This window comes from Mustela nivalis (genome assembly GCF_964662115.1).
Source record: "Mustela nivalis genome assembly, chromosome: 14".
NCBI lineage: Eukaryota > Metazoa > Chordata > Mammalia > Carnivora > Mustelidae > Mustela > Mustela nivalis.
In genome coordinates, this window is record NC_139033.1 from 45,991,726 (window position 1) to 46,009,517 (window position 17,792).

The 17,792-nt window shown below is 53.7% G+C and overlaps 1 protein-coding gene across 2 annotated transcripts in view; it reads left to right on the forward strand.

The window, feature by feature from the left end:
- The window catches only part of ST8SIA5 (ST8 alpha-N-acetyl-neuraminide alpha-2,8-sialyltransferase 5), a 50,876-nt gene that overhangs the window by 13,212 nt on the left and 19,872 nt on the right, over positions 1 to 17,792 (forward strand). The window contains exon 2 of one of the 2 annotated variants that reach the window (XM_082699297.1): positions 3,917 to 4,024. The exons of the other annotated variant lie outside the window; for it this stretch is intronic. Coding sequence (XP_082555423.1) covers positions 3,917 to 4,024 — 108 coding nt within the window. The remainder of the gene's footprint in view (positions 1 to 3,916; positions 4,025 to 17,792) is intronic. 2 annotated transcript variants of the gene reach the window in all.

The window sequence follows — 17,792 nt, forward strand, 5'->3', positions numbered from 1 at the left end:
TCGTAAGAGAGTAGTTGGAGTGAATGAACGCATGAGTGTTGGGGGGCCCCCCATGTGTCCTCCTCGTTCCACTGTCCTCCGAGGAGGCAGGGGGTCCCCACTCTGTTCACTGTGGTCCACCATTGGGGGCCTTCGTGCCAGAGGACAGCTGGAAGGTTGTGGGTGTACCCCCAACCCCTCCCTCACACTGTGTTCCTCCTGCAGCAGCCTCTCTTGGAAGGGGTGGTCTGGAGCACCAGCCCAGGGAGCACAAGGTTTGGACGTGGGCCTGGGGGGGCCCAGACTCCTCTGCGGTGCCTAAATGGGGGGTGGCAAGGTTGCCCTAGCACTGCCAGTACTGAGACCCCTGGGCCCCGGCCCAGCCGTTCCTTAGTCAGAGGCCTCTGCAGGGCAGTGGACGGTCTTCGAATCCAGGAGCCTCTATCTGCTCCCTGGGCCCATGCATTCCAGGCCTGGGGACTCTCAAGGAGGGCAACCCTCTGCCACCTCTGGGCAGGGCCACTGGGGAGTACAGGCCCCCCTCCTCTCCTCTCTCAGCAAGTCCCCACCTGCAGCAGCTTTTCTGTTGCCCCAAATGAAAGTCCCCACAGGTGAACCCTAGGGATGAATCTACTTCCCTCCCCCCCCCCCCAGGCTCTTCTGGGGAGTATGTTACCATCCAGCCCTTCACAGAGAAACACCATGAGTCACTGGTGTGTCAGGAACGGGGACAGGCAAAGGAGGATGTGGAACCTGATAATTATGCCCATTAATCCCACTGAAAAGGCTTCCCAGCTGGCAGGCACTTCCGCTTGGATCTGGGTGGGAAGGTCCTGGCAGCTCTGACCAGCTCCTTCTGGAGACCCAGAGCGGTGGAAGGTAGGGGAGGGCCTAGCACTTGCAGGCTCCCAGGTGGCCCAGTGGAATTCTTGGCTCCTCAGAAGATGACATGGTCCCACCTCCCTCTTAGATGACTTTGAGGGAGCGCAGAAATGTGGCGCTGCTTCTCTGAGCCCAGGCCTTGTCACCTGCCCTGATTCACTCAGCCCCAACTACATAGACCCTCTTGCCAGCCCCAGAAGAAGCCATCACACCCCTCAGGGCCACCACAGGTGTTGGTTCTGGAATATTCTTCCTCAGGGGCCACCTGTTGCCTCATTACCCACTTCCCGTCCTCTCCATTTTACCTCCCAGAGAGGCCCCCCGACTGCCCAGTGTGGACTGGTACCCTCACCACTCCAAACACCTTATCCCCCCTTGCCACCCTTAATTTTTCCCACAGCACTATCCATATCTGACACACTAAACATCGTGTCACCTGTTGGCTTATTGTCACTGTATCTGTCTCCCTCTGGTAGCGATTGTCATTGGGGCAGAGCCTTTTTCGACTGGTTTGTTGTTGAACCCTGGCACCCAGCCTGGCAGGGCTCTTTGATAAATACAGAATAATAAAATAAATATTTGAAATATATCTGCCTGTATAATAAAATAAAAATAGCTTGGAGATAAAGGAAACATATCCTCAGTCAGCTGTGAGGTACGACACAAGCGACTTGCTGATGATTGATAGAAAAGGAGTCATACCTTTGATTTCACAAACTTGGTATGAAAGGAAGAGTTTGTTTCCTTCTCTTCTTTTAATTGAGCCTTATCCACCAGCTGGTGGGAAACTGAGTCTATCATCCCCGAAGGGGCTTCCATCCACACCCTCCCCCCCACTGCTCCGGGTTTGTGGAGAACAGTGCAGTTGGGGGCTCCCAGGGCCACACCGGCCTTAGTCAGTCTGCTCACTGCTCTCCGGAGGCTCCCAGAGCCATGGGTCCAGCCTCCGGGGGTGCCCCACGCTGTGGTCTTTCTAAGGTCCTGCTGTCTGTTTAGAGGGAGATGTGGTGGTGGAGCCCCAAAGCAGGAGGCAGGCTTCCTGGACTTGAGGCATCTTCTGTCCCCCTCTTAGACCAGAAGGCCGTGACTTCCTCTCCTGGACGCCTAGCACAGTTTCTTCAGGGAGCCAGGAAGCTTTCAGCCCCCACAACCCACAGGGCCCTAAAGTAAGAGGATAAAAAGCCCAGCTCCCTTCTTGGAATGGAGGAGGGAATGAATAATTCAATAGATTATCCTCCCACAAAAGTTAAGTACTGTTGTTTTCTGAATGACTTTCTTCTTTTATTATTTTTTTCCCCATGGAGTCAACTCAGGGTTGTCCTGGCAATAATAGCAGGTCAGGCATTTACAGTCCTATGGCTGGCTTTGCCAGTGGGCGAGGGGGTGGGGAAGGGGTGGTCACAGGCTCCGGGGACCACACCCCCCTGGGCTGCCTCAGTGGGCGCCCCCCGCGGTGCTGAGCTGGTCTGTTTTGCCTGAGCCAACCCCCAGAACAGAAGACCCTCAGATGTGCTGCAGGCAGCAGACTCCTACGATGGGACCTAGGACATCCCCTGAGCTGCGACAGATGAGGCACACTGTCTCCCTCTGTGGACAGGGGCCCCCAGGGGTGGGGGTGGGGGCGGGGGTCCCCAGACCTCATCCAGCACTGCGCATGTGGTCTGCACAGTGTCCCCACTTAGAACTCATGGACCCACTTAAACACTGGGGTGACCTAGACCCCCACGGAGGGATCTGGGTGGGCATCGGGGAGACAGCTCACCTCCCTGATACGTTGGTCAAGGACCCTGGGGGACATCCTAGACAGCACTCCTTTCTTGGAAGATGCCAGGGAGTTATCCAGATTTCCCTCAGGTCTCTCGGCTCAACAGGGGCAGCTCCTGGCCGACAGGACAGCAGCTCCGACAACCATCGCTGTCCCTTCCCCTCAGCTTAGAGGCTATTTATTATCAAGAGTTTTATTAAAAATGTTTTTCTCCCTTATTTGTCTCTTTTCCCCTGAGTTTACCTCCGCTCGTCCCCCCCCCCCTTTTTTTTTTTTTTTGCTATTTGTTTTGTTCTCTGACTTTGAAGTTTAAGGTTTTCTCACTTGCTGGTTGGTGGCCTTTCATTGCCTGTTCACACTTCAGGGCAAGCCAGTCTCCAGAAGGTTCACCGGAGCTCTGTGAGGTGGGCACTGTCTTAGGGCAGTGGTTCTTGGCTGGGGGCATTTGGCCCCTCTGGGGACGCATGGTAACCTCTGCAGACATTTGCGATCGTCCCAGTGGGACAGTGGGGAAGGAGGTGCTCCTGGCGTCCAGACAGTAGAGACTGGGGGGCACAGCTCAGCCCTGTACTCCTGCCCTTGGTGGCCCTGGGCCCCCAATTTCTGAGCCTTCTTGAGTTGTGCACGGGGAATAGATTGCCCCATAAACAGCCGGGCTCCACTCTCTCAGGTCTGGGGGAGTTAGTTACCCGTCTGCTCTTCCTCTTCCGTGGGCTTGTTGCCGGCCCCCCCTCCTGTCACCTCCTCTCCATGCTTGCATCCTTATTTATTCCTTTGCTATCACTGCAGGCAGGGCTGGGGATGGAGCAGAGATGACCATGGGTGTTGAGTCCCTCATCTCGAACCAGGACGTGTATCCTTATGCCTTGGAGCACCGGATTTCATTAGAAGCTTTGCATTGTAGCTGGCGAGTGACAGCTCTTTGGGTCTGAGTCTCCCTTGTGGTGGGGGGAGGGTTGAAGAACGCACCACAGAGGAGGTAGCTATGAAGAACGCACCACATAGGACCTTGACCTCACTAAGCCTCAGTTTCCCTATGTTTACAGCGTGTAACCTCAGCTCTGCTGGGAGAGGCGGAAGGAGGGCACGGGTGTAAGTGAGCAGAGAACAGGACACAGGGCTGTGGTTTATGACCATCCCCCTCATGGGTGGGCATCCGCTTTATCTCCAGTGAAGGTGTGATCAGGGCGATGTGTCCCTTGGCACAGCAGCAGCAAGAGGCGCTGTTAGTTAGATGGGTTTCACCGAGTATGTGAGTCTTGAGTACCAACTGCCTCATTTTCTTGCCAGAGGCCTCCAGTTTGGCTGGCAGAGTGGCGACCCGCTGGCCAATTGGACGGGGCTCTTTAATGTCACGGACGACCCAGCAGTGCAGAGCGGCAGTGACTCCAGCTCCAGGTACAGACCCCAGTGAATGTCCTGGGAGGGGGGTAACCCCGTCCCCAGGTGGCCTCATAGCCCCTGCCCTGCGGTCCACCCCCAGAACTACCCTCAGGGAAGAAGCAGGCTCAAAGCTCACTGCGTTTTGGCATCCCGCCTTGTCTCCTCTGACACGAGGGCTGAGGGCTAGGACCCAACCACAGCACAGCAGGGACGCCCCGGCCCCTCTCAGCCAGGGAGCAGGGTGCAGGAAGGGGTGCAGAGTGTGGGTCTCAAGCTTTCCTTGGGAGTCGGGGCTTTTGCTGCGCCCCTGCTGCAGGGGTTTTGGAGGCCGGCCTGCAGGTGTGTGTAGGTGTGTGTGTGTGTGTATGTGTGGCATCCGGGGTGGGCGTGGGGCTTGGGCTCTGCTCCTTGGATGTCCCACTGCACGGACTGTTCCTACTCTGCCCCCAGGAGGGGCTGACCTTGGCTAGGGAAGAACCATTCCCTCAATGTCAAATGATGAGATTTGACATTCAGACCACAGCGTGGTTTTCCCTTACTGCTCTGCTGTCGGGTTGGGCACGAAACAGTAACGCAAGACACTCTGTAAACCCAGGAGCTCGGGGTTGGTTGGACACATAAAATGCAGGGGGTTCTACTGGGGGACACTCAAGGCGGGGAGGGCAGTGGGGGGAAGTCTTTCAGACAAGGCAGAACACTTTCTCTGGGTGTGGCTGGAACTTGCCAGCTAAGGGTTTCCAGGGGCCAATTAAGTTGTTCGGGCGCCTTAATTTTTGCATTTCTCAGGATGCACTGACTCTCAGGTCTGTTTCCCTGGGAAAATGGCCCGAGTTTTTGTTGCTGTTAATTTTGACATTGAAACATTAAACAGACCCCACAGAAGACGCAGAAGAGAAGTAATGTGTTTTTCAGGGACCCCTCCCATGTGTATGATTCTGTTCGCTGCTTTGAAAAACTAAGGATGTGGTTCCAATGTCAGAAGAATGTCAGCGGGGGCAGTGTTCACAGACAGCCCTTAGGGTGTGGGCCAGTCTCGGGGACCCGGGTCCTATCCTGGCCAGTTCTTTCCATATATGTGTGGTGGAGCCCCGGCCAGCCGCTCGGCCCCTGGGATGTCACCCGGGAAGAGCGGGGTGTCCAGAGTTGTCCCTTCTAAGTGTTGCACCTCCGGTGTTGGCCTTTCTGCTGTGTGATTAGCCCACCCAGATGGGGGGCGTGATCTAGGTAAGCCCGCGGGTGTCTGCCTTCCTGGACGGACTCTCTGAAGAGCTGCCCGAGGAGTTTGGCTAAAGATGCAAATCCCCTGAGCAAGACAAGATGGGACAGGTCCCTGGGAGCTGTCTCTGCGGGGAACACCCTGCAAGAGCTCTACTTGCCCCTTTTCCTGTTGCCGGCAGACTTTCCTTCTCCTTCTCTCTCAGCCTTGTGTTGCTGCTTTCTCTGCCTCTTCGTTGACCTCTTCCCCCTCTTTCTTCCTGCCACCCTTTCTTGCTCCCTAGTTCCTGCTTCCCTTCCACCTCCTTTCTTCCCGTCCCCTCCCTTTTATTTTCTCCCCCCTCCCAGTGATCCTGGACAGACACTCCCCTCCCCCACCCCATTCCCAGTCACCCAGGGTCCCCCCCCCCCCCCCCCCCCCCGGACCCTGCCGAGTCAGAGCCACCACTAACTTCTAACCATTTGGTTTTAGAATTCAGCCGCCCTTTCTCTAGCGTGCTCACCCGCTGAGCTCATTTCCTCCTGGGGAGCAGCTGTTTGACCCAGACCCCCCTTCGTCACAGAACAAATGTGAGGAGCACACAGCGCAGCTTCTTCTGGGACAGTTCCAATGTCAGATCGCCATTTTGAGTTGACCCCCAAAGTACTATCACACATGTGAGAAACCGTCATGTGCACAGTTCGCAGGTTTGGGAAATAATGGTTAATGTCATCAGAACTGAACCATATGTTGGAGATCTACCTTCCTACCTACCTACCTTCCTTCCTTCCTTTTTTTCTTTCTTCCTTCTTCCTCTCTCTCTCTTTCTTTCTTTAACCTCGGTTTAGGAGTAGCTTCTGCCATCTTCATAATGGGTAGGACAGCTCCTGGCAGCAGATTTGCAGGGCTGGGCAGGGGGTGTCTCCTGTCGCTGTGGAAAGAACATCATGGCGGTGAGCAGCTCTCCACGCCCGGATTATGTGATGTGCTTTGTGGTATTATTCAGCCACTGAATAATTCAGCGCAGGCCATATTTTGCTCTCTGTAGTTGTGTGGTATGTCGTGGTGTGGTAAAGTGTGTTATTTATTATTAACACGGTTGGAGGGGAAGTCAGGAGTTACCATATATAACCAGAGGATCAAGAGAGGCAGAAAAAGCAAATGACTCATAAACTGTATATTCAAACAGGAGCCATGGGAGAAGGAGCAGGTCCAAACGATCGGTCTGGAAAACTCCAAATAAGACCACAAAGGAAATCCAGGCCAGACAGTGCTCAGAACAGTTGCGGTCAGGTCTTCCCCTTGGACATGAGTTGGGGGAAGTCCAGGCCAAGTTAGAAAGTGTGTGCATTATAAAATATACATCGACATATGGCTTTATTAATTTCAAGCATGAGTCTAGAAGCATCCGTGAGAGTCCTTGGGGAAACTGTTGTAGTGAGCAGATAGGAAGCCATTTGAATCCGCAAATGCTGCTATGCAAGTGGGTGCCTTGAACGTGAGCGGGTAGGTCTTTGAGGACAGTTCTCCCTGGGTCCAGGCTATGCTGTGTCTCTATCTCCCGCACTAGGCAGTGATGGCGCTCCTTCACCTTTGAGCCCTCAGCACCCAGACTGGCACCTCACATGCAGAAGGAGCTCAGTGCATGTTACTGGAATAAAAGAATGAATTAAGCAGGCGCAGAGTAAGGGCTGTTGGTTTAAAAAAAAAAAAAAAAAAAGCAAACTTACATTTCAGGGTTCCCAAATTCTCCCTTAGTGATGTATTCCTTTGGATAAACCTGTCTCTGGCACTGTCTTTGAAAATTAATCCCCAGAGGGGAAGCGCTTTGAATCATAAACTCCTTCCCAGTTCGGATTGATGGGAGAACATTCTCTTGAGAAGAACAGGGAGTAGGACCATTGGAGCAATCTGGGCAGCTGGGCGGAAAAGGGAGCCTGTAGGAGGGGGAGGGGGCCGGCTCAGAAGGAGAGAGAAGGCAGTGAAGGCAGAGTATCCACTCCTGCGGTAGCTGAGAAGCCTTCCCAAACGATGCCACAGAGCATCACTGCAGATGAGCGGGTGGGAAGGGCCCATGTCCTCTAGGGCCAGCTCAGTGCCTCGAGCCCTCTAGCTGCGGCCCCTTGCCGGCCTTCCCAGGGTGGGCCCAGAGGGCAGGGAGAGGCAGTAGCGCCCTTAGCAGTCACAGTCCTGCAAGGTGGGCGGTGTTGCACCCACTGTCTGAGCCTGTCTCGGGGAGAGGACCGAGTCAGAGGGCTGAGGGCGGCTGGGCCAGGAGTCCTCTCAGGTGCTGACCCTGAATCAGGCCCGTAGTCACAGCACAAAGGGCTTCACTCAGCTTCTGCCTCCTGGACCCTGTTCCACATCAAGTCCTTATCGTCCGGTCAATATCCACCTCCCACTCCACCTCCTCCTTGAAGCCTTCCTGGATAGCCCCCTTAACTGTACATTCTGTAAGAAGCATCTGCATGGAGGGCTGTTTTCTATCATTTCACACACAGTCAGCTCTCCAGCAAGTGCACACGAACTTCTCCGTGTTTGCTCATGCATTCCCCAGATCCCAAGAACTGGCCTGGACCACCTGTGCAAGCATCGCCGGGGCCCTCCAGACCCTCCTGCTCCAGATACAACCCACAGGTGGCCTGGCTGGTCAGTCTCATCAGCCCCTCTCCCAGATTCTGTACAGCCTTGGCCCTCCTGGGCTGTGGTGCGATGCCAAGAGGCAGTGCACAGAGCACTCTCTCTGAGGTCCAGAGCAGAGCTGGCTCAGGCTGCTGCCCATCCACGTTGCCCTCGCCTGGGACAGCACTGTCCCTACATTGCCAGCCTTCCAGGCTTGGCTGAAGGGGACCTCCCAAGTGGGAGGGTAGCACCAGCCGTGGGAGAAAAGAGTCAGCCCCAAACTGATAACACAGGAGACTCTGCCCCACTGAAGAGGGAGCTGGGTGTGTGTCCAGGGCCTGGCCCGGAGCCCTGCACTCTGGGTGCGTTCTGTGTGTGTGTCTAGCAGGTACTGTGCGGTGTGGGCCTTGGGGCGGTGATGTTTCAGAGCGGCGCTTCAGGGCAGCACTTATTAGGCTGTAGTCAGCTGTTCATAGTTGTTTCAAGATGGTGTATAATCAGGCAATAAATTGCGCTGCACAGATGGCGAGTGCACCCGGGGCTCAGCGTGGAGGTCAGAGGTGCTTCTGTGGAAGGGCAGGACCTGGCTGGGATCCTGGCAGGTGATGGCCACAGCCAAGTGATATAAGGGCTGACTGTGTGCCCGGCACTGATCTGGGCGCCTGCACCTGTTCCTGCCCTCAGTCCTCACCCTCCAGTGTTTGACGTGGGTCCTATTAGTGCCTTCCTTTTCCAGATGAGGAAACTGAGTGACCACTTAGAGGTGGTGGCTGTTGGAGCTGGCACACAACATATCCTCCCCTCGAGTCTCGGGGCTAAGGCGTGCAAGACAGACGGCTGCTGCTTCCTGGGCTGTGGACAGGTCAGCCTGGGTAGGGTTCAGTGTCCTACTCCATCTTTAAGGTCTCTCCTCTCCCCACCCCCATCTTCTGTGTCATTCTCCTACCCCCCCATCCCATGCTTAGTGCTTTCTCGATTGCTACACCTAACAAATGCTTCCTTCTACCAGCTCCTGGACATGCTACATTTCAGAGAGGAGCCCTTGGGGGCAAGGTGACCCCAGGGGAAAGAATTTTCCAGGGACTTGGAGGTGTGGTGACTTGTTGTTGAGGGCCTGTGTCTGGGCCCCTGACCTGAGGGTGTGGGCTGGCTTAGCCTAAGCCTCTCTGGTCAAGATTCAAGTCTGTGGGAAAGGACAAAAAAAAAAAAAAAATACAAAATAAAAGAGGGATGGAGTCCTTGGGCTCCGTCCAAGTGGGGAAGAGTGTGGAGAATCAGGTTTGGCACTGTTCTGGGCTGCATGCTGGAAAAGCCAAACAAAGACGGAGCAGCTTCCCCATCTCCTCCCGTGTACCTGACGAGGGCCTCTGGTGGCCAGCGGGCAGGGGGCTGTCTGTGGAGGCCAGGTTGTGGGTGTCCTGGGACATGTCAAGTGGTGTTGACCCATGAGTCTCCCTGGTCCTCGAGCTTTGTGGCCCTTGATTGAGTCTGAATTGAGTTTCTTGGACAAATAACCACTTAGGTGAATGGTTCTGTGCCCCGGTTTCCCATTGGGTAAGCTCCCGTCTTGCTCAGTCACTAGTGGGGTTCCCTGAGGGGACCTTCTGGATAGAGCCAGGCCCCAGCTTCACCCCGACTCACAGCACTGGGTATGAGCACTTCCCTCTGTGGGCCCCAGTTCCAGATCAGGTGATCAATGGTGACTGCCAGGGACTCGCCCCAGGTCAGCTTCCAGGATGAAAAGGAAAAGGGGGCTGGGGTCAGGCTGGGAGGACCCAGCATCCACCCGGAAGCAGTTTAGGGGGTGCCCAGTGGTAAGGCACATGGGGCTTTCCCAGTTTCTTACTCTGCCTACCCGTGCGTAGCCTACATCACCTACAGCAAGGGCCATAAGGGATGGGGGTGGTGGGGTTCCCAGAGGCTGTCCTCCCCATGCGGGCCTCCTTGCGGGGGCTTCAGCACCTCAGAGAACACTGAGGCATGTTCCTTCTAACTCTGGCTGCTTCTACACGCGTTGGGGGAAATGCCCTTCTTGCTGCCCAGCCGGGACCGAGTCTTCGCGCACTCCCTGTCCCGGTGCGGGTGGGCTGTGGCCACGGCAGCCCACAGATCTGGGGGATCGTAAGCAACAGACTGTCTCTGGCCGCTCCAGAAGCTGCATGTTGGAGATCTGGGTGACAGCGCGGTTGGGCTCTGGTAGGAGCCCACTCTGGTGTGCACACTGTCATCTTCCTGCGGTGCCCTCCCGTGGTGGGAAGACCGCAGGCGAGCTCACTGGGGTCCGTTTTATAAAAACCCTGATCCCATTCACGAGAGCCGCACCTTCATGACCTCATCACCCCCCAAAGACCTCACCTCATGGCCACCAGTGCTCATCACACACACTTCCACAGTCACTGTCCGCAGGACCTCCCACTTCTGTTCTCACCTCAACCCACGCCAGTGGGGCTTCTGCCTCCCTGCTCCCCTGAGTCTGCTCTTGTCAGGGTCACCAATGACTGCCTTGTCATGAGGTCAGTGGGACCTTCTCTTTCTTGGCATCCATTAGGTCTGGTCAGAGCTGACCCTCTGTCCTGGAAATGCCCTCTGCTCCTGGCTCCCCTGTCGGTGGGCTCTCCACGTTCTCCTCCTTACTACAACTCTCCTTCTCAGACTCTGTTGGTGCCTGTCTCCCCTGCCACCCTCTGAAAGTCTGTCGGAGCTGACCACAGGCTTGCCCTCTGCCCGCCGCCCTCCCATGAGATCTCGCTAAGCCCTTTGTCCCTTGACCCTGGAGCATGTATCTCTGACCCTGACGTCTGCACTGGGCTGCAGACATGTGACCCTGACTGGCTACCTACGATCTCTTCTTGAATGTCTAACAGTCTCGGCCAGCTTCACGGGTCCCGAGGAGATTTGGTTCAGACCCAGGCTGTTCATCTCCATCATTCCCTCCTCTTTCAATGTCTCTGTGAACCAACTAGTTGTCCAAGATAAAATCTTAGGAGCTACCATTGATTTCTCTCATTCCTTTTCACCTTTGCAGTCTTGCCATCAGCACATCCTGCTGATTCTATATGGAACTCGTGTCCTGCTCTGTCTCTTGCATCTCTTTGCCGCCTCTTGGCGCAGTCCACCAGCCCACATGCCACCCACGTCCCTATGGCGGCCAGAGGGAACTTTCACGTCAGGCCGTGCGTTTCTGCTGCTTCAGTGCACTGCTGTATCGAGTGCTTCCCCCAGCCCAGCTTGACCCAGTGCCACTCGCCCCTGGGCCTCAGTTCCTCTCACCACGCACCCCCGGCCCCAGAGCCCTGTCCCTGCAGCCCCACTGGCTTTGTCTATCCTCAGCATGTTGGTGTCTGCTTGTCGTTCCCTCTCGAATGCTCTTCCCGCACCCCTGCCGATGGCTCCATCTCTGTCCGGAGAGGCCTTCCTTGACCTCCTACTGCCCTTCCAGGTGCCCTCCAGTCCCCTCGCCTGCTTTACTTTTATGACGCTCATCCCTACCTGACCCTATGTTGCATTTGTATTTCATGTGTTTCCTGTCCTGGAAGTCCTTGAGGGTGGGGGCTTTATCCGGAGGGGTCGACGCTGCATCCTGGCCTAAATGGGTACCTGGCACGTAGTAGTGGGTCAGAAACTCTTCGGTGAGCTGTCCCGAGGGGCCTGGCATGGTGGTGGAGGTGTTGCACTGAGAGCAGTGTAATAAGGACTGAGCTGGGGGCTGTGGGCACGGCAGAGGGAGGGCGGGGAAGGCTCTGATGGATAAGCTGGTGGCAACCAGAGAGACACAGCGAGGAAGAGGGTCCCAGACAGAGACACCCCTCCAGGGAGAAAAGAGGACTGACTCACACTTTTTGTGCCGGAAGGGAGAGAAGTGCCTCAGAGGGAGCAGGGGTGATCAGTTGGGTGGGAGCTGAAGGAAGAGGAGGCCAGGCGGATCCGGCTGTGGCTGAGCCCCTGGGGGCCCCTGGGGGCAGCAGGGTGGTGAAGCAGGGCAGGAGCAGCGGACCACCACTGCTAGTTTGGACACCGGGAGGTGGGCTGGGTTTTAACAGGGGAGTTCTTCAGGGCTCCCTGGTCTGGTCCAGAAGGGAAGGCCACCACATGCGACCCCTTGCCGGGGCTGTCTAGATACTGAATCAGGGGCCCCGCAGAACCTCTGGCCGCAGGGGGGAGGAGGGGCAACCCCAGCTCCTGCCTGATGCCAGGAATGACGCTGCCCCAAAGTTCATACCTGGAGCAGATTAACCAAAGGACTATCAAGGTTGTGTTTGGAACGTTGGGCTTTCTTAGCTTCCAGCTCTGATAGTCACGTACCTCTGCAGATTCCCATGGACAGATGGGGAAATCGTGGCCCAGAGAGCAAGCATCTAGTCAGGGGTCCGAGCCAGCTCTCTTCACACCTTGGGAGGGGAGTGTCTCCTGGTACCTGTGACCTGCCATTGTTGACAGCTGAGCCCTTCTCGAGTCTCTCCTTTCCTGTTAGGGAAGACACGGCAGTCCTTTGAATTCTCAGGCTGCACTTTGCAGATTTTGATTTCTGTGCCTGTGCGCTGATGGGTGGCGTGCTGTCTTGGGATGGCAGCTTCTCCTGGCTCTGAAGTCGCACTGAGCCCCCTGACGGGGAGGGGGCTGCTCGCTGAGAACTGTTCCCCGCACCCCATAACCGTAGCTTGTCAGAATCAGGGAGAGGGAGTGTACTGCAGTGACGGAAGGACAAGGATTCTGGGCTCCTAAAAGCTCTGGGTCCCCTTTCCAGTGCCCCTCTTTACTAGCTGAATGACTTTGGGCGGGTTGCTTTACCACTTGCTATCTGAGTCTTTGGTATAAAATGGGGGAAACAATGCCTACCTCATAGGGTTGTTGGGAGGATTACACAAGACAAAATTAAGGAATCCAGTATCAGCCTGCCACAGACGGTTGTGCAGAGTGGGCACTGCACAAAGATACCCAGCCAACGGTCAGGCAGCTCACTCTCACTTGACAAGTCATGTGACTGCCTTGTGGCTTAATTCACCCAGAGAAAAAGGTACTTTATCCTAATTTGCACAGAGGTGTCATACCCTTTCCAGGTTCCTACACAGTGTGGAATAAATAAACCAGTTTGTGGTCCCCTGAGATTCTGCACGAGGTTTGAGAGGAGCCCAGGGGTGCTGATTGTTGAGCTGGGGCTGCTTCCTTGCTTGCTGGGCTGGTGGAAGCTTTTGTAGGACATTGGGATCTCCCTGGGCTCCTGTTCTCTTGAACACCATCAGCACCTGGGGAGGAAGGGCAGTGTTAGGTAGGAAGCCGAATGCACAAACCTTATCTTGTACCGGCCAGTGGTGCCAGGGCTCAAAGTACCATGACCTCCAGGAAAGACCCCATGGCCCCGACAAAGCTCTGGAGGGGGGTTCAGACCAAAGGAGAGCCTGCTGAGGGGCAGGCTTGCAGAGAAAGCCTGGCAGGGATGCACATGGGGCCCTGGGCATGCTGCAATGAGACCTCTTCCACCTGCAAACCCAGAGCCCAAGTCTGGGGAGGAGGAGGAGGACCATCGTGGTCACCTCTGCCATTGTCTTCTCACTTAGGGTAAGCTGTCACCCTCTGGTCAGGCAGCCAGGGCTGCCCTACCCCCCCCCCCCCCCGAAGTCCCTGAGGGCACCGAGGAGGGGCAGGACAGACACAGCTTGGTGCCAGCCCCGGAGATGGCTGCCGGAAGCCAAATGGCATCTGAGATGAGCTGGACTGCGGGGCTGACCGGCTGAGACTATTTATACCTGCGAGGTGCTAAATGTGCTGCCGGGCCCCTCCTCTCTGAGCCAGGCAGAGATCGTCTTTCGAGAACTGGAAGAAGAGACAGTGACTAACTCACCTTGAGAGGCTAATAGAGTTGAGAAGGTTGGAGAAACTGCTTTTCTCAGTCTTGTAGCAGGTTAAGGGGGAGCTTGAGCTGTGTCGAGGGAGAGCTAGGTCTTCAATAAAAGGACATTTATTGGTGATTTCCAATAACACAAAAGTCATAACTCCATTACAGAAAACATAAAAATACAGAGAAGTATTTTAAAAATTGATCATTGTCCCATTACTCAAAGAAACCCACCATTAGTGCCTTGTTGCGGCCCGTCCCTTTGCCCCACACATTCACATATGTACGTCCCATTCTTCTGGGACATTAGTTTTGTAACTTGCATTTTCCACTCAGCATTGTCCTGTGAGTATCTTCCCATGTTATTCCACAAAGAAACTGGAAGCCTCATTTTTGATGTCTACATAGAAGTCTGGGTCCAGGCCAAACACGGATTACCACGGCTTTTCCCAGAATGCCATGCTTGGGTGTCCCGTCAGAAGCAGAATGCGAGGGGACACTTGGCAGCCCTTGTTACAATCTCCTTTCCTTAAGTTCATTATCTTTAGACACAGGGATGGAGAAGTGCAGCCCAGAGAAGCAGAGCCCAGGCAAGAGCTATAATCTCCATTTTCAGCTGGGAAAACCAGGGCTTTCGCCCCAGGCAGGGAGTGGTTTTGATGGCTTGGCCGAGGTACCAAGGAAGTGTTTTCAGGGTGGCTGGGCTTCGTTATAGTCGTGCACGGTGAGACACACAGACGTGCAAGCCACTGGCAGGAAGGAAGAGGGTTTTGTAGTCATGCCCAGAAGCAGGAGGCACACCACACCAAACCCTGGGGAGCACCGGGATGTGGGATCAGGAGCAGAGGGAGTGACGGAAAAAGTGGGCAAGAGCCTCTACTGTGGTTTCTCTGGAAGAAACAGGTGAGACAGGTACACAGGCCTGGGAGTCGTCAGTCTGAATGATCTCAGCGGGCTCCGGGGCCTAAGGGGCTGCCCTAGCTGTCTGTACCTGGCCCTGGGATGATCAGGGCAGGGGGAAAGCAGCCCCTATTGGGAAGTGGTGGGGGGTGTGTGTGTGAGCTCTGCACTGGTTTGTTTGCATAGGAAAGGTGCTCACAGGTGGTTCCTGTCTCCAGGAATCCGCTAGCCCTGGGTGGGGCCGGTCTTCCAGGGACAACAAGGTCCAGATGTTAAAGCCTCAGAAACACAGTTTATCCATGGAGTGTGCAGCAGAGAAGTGACCAGGGACATCCCCACGTCCAAGCAGAACGCAGCATGGGTTTCATCCCGCTGAGTGGCAGGGGAGGGGGTTTACTGATAGCAGTGGAAGGAGGATGCCAGCCTGTCCAGATGGCAGAGAAGCTTCCTGAGGTTACTCGTGCCTGACCCAGCTCTGCCATCAGCCAGCCGCAGGGCCATAAGTGGTCACTGGCTCCCTGGAGACTCTTGCCCTTTGATGGCAAGAGAAAGGAGAAAGGAAGGACCGAGCATTTCTTGGGTGCTTGGTGTGTGCCAGGCACTATCCTGGGACTTTCCCCAAATTTCTCATCAATATCTTCTCTCAGCCCTGTTACACATGAATGGCACTTTTGTGTGTGTGGATGTGACAGATGAGGAAAGTAAGGCTCATAAACGTGGTGGGCCTGGGGTGGCTTATGAGGGGCAGGAAAGAAATGTGACCCCGTTCTGAAAGCCTGTCCACTGAGTGGGCACCAAACACACAGCACGAGACCTTCTGGAATCACTGTACTGCCCAGTTCCCTGTAGGGGTAAGGTTGGGGATTGAGCAGGGAGGGAGACTGAGTGGAGTCTGGCAGAGGTGAGCAGGGAGCGCCTGATGGAGACCGTGGAGGGGCTGGCTCTGGCTGGTCTTTGCAAGTTCCTTCCTTGTCTTTGTGGATCATCATTTCCACAGTTACATTCTGGTTTGGTTAGTGAGTGGGAAGCACTGAGGGATCATATTGTGTGCTGGGTGGGCCCTTGGCTATTATTTTAAGGAGGAGAAAGCAGAGGCCCAGAGAGGATAAGTGATTGACCCACATCACGTAGCTGGTTTAGAGGCGTAACAAAGATGTGTCTGCAAGACTTCTAGCCCCCCAAGACCAGTGGGGTAAGTTTCTCCTAACTAACTCCTGCACCATTTGAATCTGGAGCTTTTCTTAGTAGCAGCCTGAGATCATGGCTTCAGATGACCCAGTGGATTCCAAAGGACATAGTGCCAGTGGCTCTGGTTGCAAACGATGATCTTTGTGATAAGACACCAGACCTCACTTACAGTTGTGTGACTGGAAAATGATGTCAGTTACAGCCAAGGTCATGGACTTTTCTGGTGGCCTCATGCTGACCTCTTGTTCTTAATTATAGGTAGTCAAATCCATTGAGCTAGTGAAAGCGGAAGGGGATTTATTTAGGGGAAAGAATATAATATATAATAATAATAAATATATATTTATATATAAATATAATATGAGGGTACTGCTACTACTGTAGTTTATATATAATAATAAATAATATCTAATAATAAATGTAATATATTTACATAAGAATATAATCATGAGGCTGCTGCTACCACTGCAATTTCCAAGAGATATGCCACCTCTGCCACATTCTGCACCAGCAAAACAGTGCCTGGAGCCTTGCTATTCTTCACCGATAACAACTCTGACTCAGTCTTATGCAAATGCTTCTGATTGGTCAAACCTAAATGGCATCCATACCCTAGTTGCAAGGGAGTCTGGGAAATGTAGTTTTCCACTTCACAGCATCTGTAGTACAAAAGGTACAGAGGTAACAAAGACAGAGTCCTGTCTTTGAGATATTCACAACAGTTTGGAAGGGAAAACAGATACATAAACAGACTGTTAGAATGCAATGTTAGTTGTTCTAATTAAGAGACAAAGTAAGAGGGACCCCAGGAGTGAGGGTCAGAGAAAAATCTCAGAGGTAGGGGCAGTTGAGCTGGGTACTGAAGGATAAATTTGGGTTTGCCAGATGAGAAAGACAGACAAAGGAATTCCAAAACATGGAGAAACAGGGAGAAAAAGGTGAGTATGATATTTTGGAAATCCACAATGCCTAGTTCTTATGAACTCCGCTTCATTTCTTTCACGACACAAGAATAAAGAGTCAATTTCATTTTGTCAGTAAGAGACAATTTGTTATATAAAATGTTATAATAATTTAATGGAGCACCTGAGTGGTTCAGTTGTTGGGTATCTGCCTTTGGCTCCAGTCGTGGTTCTGGGGTCCTAGGATTGAGCCCTGCATTGGGCTCCCTAGTTTACTGGAAGCCTGATTCTTCCTCTCTCACTCCCCCTGCTAGTGTTCCCTCTCTCACTGTGTTTCTCTCTGTTAAATCTATCTATCTATCTATCTATCTATCTATCTATCCATCTATCATATGCATGTATGTGTATAATCATTCCCTGTACGGTATAATGATTATACACATACATGCGTATGATATATATATACACACACATACATATATGAGTTAAAACTACTTAAGAACATAACTTTAACACTTAACTATTAAATTATATGAAAGTTATGAACAAATATTTTAAAACATATTTAAAGTATTAAATATGATATGATCTATAGAAGTTATTTAAAATGCAAGTATTGTAAAAAGTCACTTTATTGGGTAAAATGCCTTTCTGTGTATAGAGCAGCACATCCAGGAGTTGGTATACAGAAATGAGGTGTGTGAGAACACATGGAAAATAACTGCTCCCACATGCCGGGAAGGTTTCTGGGACATGCTGGAGGAATGACTTTATTCTAAATCCTGGGTCACAGCACACAGTGCCCAGGAGCAGCCCTGAGGCACCACTCCCACATCTGATTCTCCAGAGCTACCTGTCCCCAGGCCACTGACCGCACTTTTAGAGTGGCTTGACCCTGCAGGCTTCACTTTTAGAGTGGCTTGACCCTGCAGAACAGCTTGAGCTGTTCTGGGATCCGGCCCCCCAGCCTTTTCTGAGCAACTTCCAGACAGAGAGGCCACGAGGGCTGGCCCCATCCTGTCTCTGTGGCTGCGTTCAGCAGTGAATTGTGCTTAATGTCTGCAGGTGCTCTTTCTTCTCTGGGATTGTGGGAACTTCAGGTGAGAGGGGGCAGCTTTAAAGGTCTCCTCACCCAGTGACTGT